The following is a 5,000-nucleotide window of genomic DNA, read 5'->3' as shown; positions in this document are numbered from 1 at the left end:
GTCGAGACGTCGGTTCTGGTTCTGAAATAGGCTCGGGTGCCGGTTCGGGGGCGGGTTCGGGTGCCGGTTGCACCGTCGGTTCGGGCTGCGGGAAAGGGCCGGGCGTTGCCACCGGCTCGGGCTCTGGGCTGGGGTCGGGCTGGGGGACCGGGCTGGGGAACACGGAATCGGTGATGACCTCCGGCATTTCAGTCATGGCGTTGTTGTCGCCATCGTCGTCGTCCTCGTCGTCGGGGCTCGGCTTGGTATCCTCGGGCACCTCGACGCCGAGCGCTCCCATGATCAGATCCAACCTGTTCTCGATGGCGTTGTACCTCCGCTTGATCAGCTTCTCCAAGTCAATCTTGATCGAGCGCAGTTTGAAGGCGAACAGCGTGTTGATCTGCTCCATTAGGAGGAAGTTGTTCTGCTGGGTGAGCATCTGCACGCGGTCGTTGAACTCGTCTATCTCCTGCGGGGGCACGGCGATCTGGATGTGGTTCTCGACCGTGCAGTCCGACCGTGCCTTCGGGTTGTTGTTCGCCGTGTTGACCGCGTCGTTCACCTGGGTCAGCACGTGCTTCACCACGGCCTCGTTGTGCACCGTCTGTTTCAGCGAGTCCTCGAGCTCGTCCAGGTCCAGGAGACTCACGTGCTGAGACGTCCCCGACTGCTTGATGTTCGTCTGATAGACAGGGACGCCGTAGCCACTCTCGATCGATTGCCTCTTGCAGTCCAGGATGTAGTTCATGAGGTAAGTGGGCACGGACATCAACTCGCTGTCGTCGGCCGAAGCGACGCACGCCAACGACACTAAAACCAACAGACGCATCATTGCGGCTCCGTTTTTTCTGGCGATTTCTTGGGCTCGGTCTCACTGATCGAAGAAAATTCTAAAATAACTTTTTTGTGATATTATCTCAGATCAGAACACATTTCCAGAAACGGATCTTGTTAGTTTAATTTCTTTTTTTTCTTAGTTTGTTATTATGGCTTTTTTCTCTTTTTCTCTCTCTCCCGAACGTCCCCGACCTCCTGCCGGCTCGGCCCCGATAACAATAACTAAGGAGGACCACTGACCCGCCTTTTATACTTGACGCCAGGCCGACTCGGCTAACGGTCCGGCGGTCGGGTAAACGGTGCCGAGGAGGAGGAGGAGAGGGAGGAAGAAAGGGAGGGGGAGGAGAGGAAGAGAGAAGAGGGAGGAGGAGAGGAAGAGAGGGAGGAGGGGAGGAAGGAAGAGGGAGAGGGAGAGGCAAGGGGAGGGAGGAGGAGGAAGAGGTAGAGAAAAAGGAAAAAAGTAAAATAGGAGGACAGGAGGAGAACAGTAAGAGCAAGAAAACAACGAGGAAAAAAGAGGAATGGAGAAACAGAGAAGTGGAAAGGATAACAAGAGGATAAGGATAAAGAAGAAGGGAGAAAGGGATGGAGGAGACGTAGAAGAAAAAAAAATGAAAAGAAAAAGAAAAACAAGAACAAGAAGAAAATAAAATAAAATTAAAATAAAAAGAAGAAGATGAAGGAGACGGAGGGAGGGGATAAGGGACGGAAGAGGAGCAAGAGGAGGAGGAGGGGGAGGGAGAGGGCTGGAGGAGGCTGGCAGGGAGACGAAGATGAAGCTCTCCATAATAATTTCGCAGATTCTCCCGGAAAGGAGAACCATTACGAAACAACGCACATCCACAGCGAAGAGCGTACACCGAGCCTGAAATTATTATGAAATCAACTTCAGTCCTTTTAGGCTTTTTTGGCGAAAGAAAAGCGTATTTGAAACACTCTCGTTGTGTATAATTATTTGCTCTGAAACTGAAGGCTGCCATGTCTTGTCTTTTTGAATGGAAAAGGCGGAGTCAGAAAGAATTTTCATTTATGCATTTATCCTTTTTAAATTTTATTTATTCATTCATCTTTTTTTGTTTGTTTGTTTGTTTGTTTGTTTGTTTTTGTTTTGGAAATGCCTAGTCGAAATCAGAAAGATTTTTTTTTATGCAAACATGCGTATACTACTTGCGATGAAATATATATTGCAATAAAATATATGAATGGAGGGGTTGCAAAAATACGGGTAAAAAAGAAAAAAAAAAAAAAAGAAAAAAAAAAGATACATGCATTTGATTGAATGCTGAAATTGAAGATACTAGATGAGCAAATTAAAATGGACAGTAAGAAACAATGCCGTCAAAAAAATACATATATATATTTTTTCTAATCTTAAAATAAAATATAGAAGATATAAAGAAATAAAATTACACAGCAAAAAGAAAGAAAACAAAAGAAAAAAAAAACACATCACTTTTACATTAAATTCCTACTAGGAAACAAATATACATATATATACAATAACAAACAAATAAAAAAACAAGGATATGATAATAACACGATCATTCTTACACAACAAAGAAACCCCAACCTAAAAAAAATAATAATAATAAAAAAATAAAAAAGGAAGAAAAAAAACAAAAACTAAAAGAAAAAAGAAAAACAAAAACTAAAAGAAAAAAGAAAAACAAAAACTTAAAAAAAACGAAAAAACTAAAAAAAAAAAAAAACGAAAAACTAAAACCAAAAGAAAAAAAAAACTAATAAAAAAAACGAAACAGGTCCGATTCTCAAAGTTGTCTCAGAAGGTCGACGGTTCTCCAGCCGGTCGTCGCCGGGGTTAACGGACCAGGGGTCAGTGTGCTGTTGGGGTAGTCGGATGGGTCGGCGCCTTCTTAAGCGGATTTTGGCAGTATGCGAAGCGGGTCATTGTGTAGGGGAAAATTTGGTTAAAGTTATCCATTTTTGTTGTTGTTGTTGTGGATATTGTTGGTCTTTTTACGTAGAGTGGGTGAACATTTTATTAAACTTATCCATTTTTTTATTTTGATTATTTTGATGTCATTGTGTAGGGGGAATATTTGATTAAAGTTATCTAACTTTTTTTTTGCTGTTGTTGTTGTTGTGGATATTGTTGGTCTTTAAGTAGAGTGGGTGAACATTTTATTAAACTTATCCATTTTTTTGTTTTTTTTATTTTGATTTATTTTATTTATTTTTATTTTTATCTTTTTTTTGTGGATAATGTTAGAATCGTCTTCTTGCGAAAAAGGTCTTTACGTAGCGCGGGGGAAAATTTTACTAAAATCATCCAATTATTATTATTTATCAAATTCGCTTGTGGATATTATTAGATTCGACTTTTTTGTATTTTAGCGGCATACGATACAGTTCTTTACGTAGCGCGTGGATAAGAAAGTGATAATTTATCCACGGTTCTGATAAAAGAAATAACTCCCCGTTGTGGATATTGTTAAATAGGTCGTGAAAATTTTATCAAACTATTCCACGTTTTTTTATTTATTATTATTATTTTTAAGTCGCTGTGGATATTATTAGAATCTTCTTTTTTATTATTATTATTATTTAAGTCGCTGCGGATATTATTAGAATCTTCTTTTTTATTATTATTATCATTTAAGTCGCTGCGGATATTATTAGAATCTTTTTATGGCTATTTTAGCGACATGCGAAAAATGGTCTTCGCGTAGTATGGAAAAAAAAACTTATTCATACCTATTTATATAAAATTCGTAGCGGTTATTATAAAAAAGGTTGTCTCCTCTTATATGCGTATTTTACGAAGCGCTGGTAAGAAATTATCAAACAAAACTTTAATAAAATGAATGGCTCTTTGTTGTAGAATATCAACGTTTTTTTTTTCATAAAGAACGTTTTTGTTGTTGTTGTTTTAGTATTGATATTATTGGCATTAGGAAATGGAGACTTCAACGAAACATATGCGCTCGTTATCCATTGATAAATGAGCGTTTTGAAAAATAAAGTAAAATAAAATCGTTCGAAACATTTTTAAAAGTCTTTCTTTTTTTCTTTACAATTCAAAAAAAAAGACAAATTATTGTTGCCGTGTCTAAGTGCTATTTCTTAAATCTCTGGTTACTGACTTTTTTCTCAAGGCACAAGCAAGTCGTACAAGGCAAACGTAAGAGAAAAATTGAGTCAGTGCAAGGCAAGAGTAAGAGAAAAATTGAGTCAGTGCAAGGCAAGAGTATGAGATACGCAGACGGCACAAGGCAAAAGTAAGAGAGACAAGCAAAAGATATAAGGCAAGAGTAAGCGAGACGTACAGTCGAAACAAGACAAATATAAGAGAGAGGTGCAGACGTTAAAAGGCAAAAGAAAGTGAGATACGCTCACGGTACAAGGCAAAAGTAAGAGATACGCGCACGGTAAAAGAAAAAATATAATAAACATGCACAGAGGGCACAAGACAAAAGTAAGAGAGACACGCATAAGATACAAGACCAGAGTAAATGAGATGCGCAATCGACACAAGGCAAAAGTAAGAGACACACCCACGCGGTACAAGACATATGTAAGAGATATGTGCAGACGGGACCTGGCGAGGGTAAGAGAGACACGGTCAAAGGGGTGGAACATTAAACAGGTTTCGGGTAGCGGGTCCAGTGCGGTCATTGACGGAGTGAAGGAAGCAAGGGAGGGAGGATATGGGGAGGAGGGAGGGAGGGAGGGAGGATATGTAGGGGGGGGAGGGAGGGAGAAAGGGGGGATGTGGGAGGGAGGGAGAAAGGAGGGATGGGAGAAAGGGGGGATGTGGGGAGAAAAGGGGGGGAGAGAGTGGAAGGGAGGTGGGGAGGGGAGAGAGTGGGAAGGAGGTGGGGAGGGGAGAGAGTGGGAGGGAGGGAAAGGGGGATGTAGTGGGAAGGAAGGGAGAGAGGGAGGGATGGGAGAGTGAGGGAGGAAGGGGGAATGGGAGAGGGAGGAAGGCAGGGGTGAGAGAGTGAGGGAAGGGGGGATGGGAGAGAGGGAGGGAAGGGAGGGAAGGAAGAGATGGAGGAAGGAGGAATGTGAAGGGGAAAAAGAGGGAGGGAGGGAGGGTAGTTCTATGGTTGCTATGTTAGGCGAGGTGTGGTTAGGAGAAGACTTTTAGGGAGGGGAGGGGGGGGCGCTGGGAGGGCATGGGGTACGAGTGTGTGGGAGTGGGGGGGGAGAAGTTCTTG

The 5,000-nt window shown here is 42.1% G+C and overlaps 1 protein-coding gene across 2 annotated transcripts in view; it reads right to left on the bottom strand.

Annotated features, from left to right (window-relative positions):
• LOC113810590 (uncharacterized) overlaps positions 1 to 1,047 on the bottom strand; it is a 6,637-nt gene extending 5,590 nt beyond the window's left edge. For both annotated transcript variants that reach the window (XM_027362216.2, XM_070118559.1), the window contains exon 1: positions 1 to 1,047. This exon is cut by the window's left edge. In XM_027362216.2, the coding sequence (XP_027218017.2) occupies positions 1 to 814 (814 nt within the window). In that variant the 5' untranslated portion in view covers positions 815 to 1,047.
• Between the last annotated feature and the right edge of the window lie 3,953 nt (positions 1,048 to 5,000).

This window comes from Penaeus vannamei, chromosome 42 (assembly GCF_042767895.1).
Source record: "Penaeus vannamei isolate JL-2024 chromosome 42, ASM4276789v1, whole genome shotgun sequence".
Taxonomy (NCBI): domain Eukaryota; kingdom Metazoa; phylum Arthropoda; class Malacostraca; order Decapoda; family Penaeidae; genus Penaeus; species Penaeus vannamei.
Note: the sequence above shows the minus strand (reverse complement) of the source record. Positions and strands in the feature narration are given on the sequence as shown.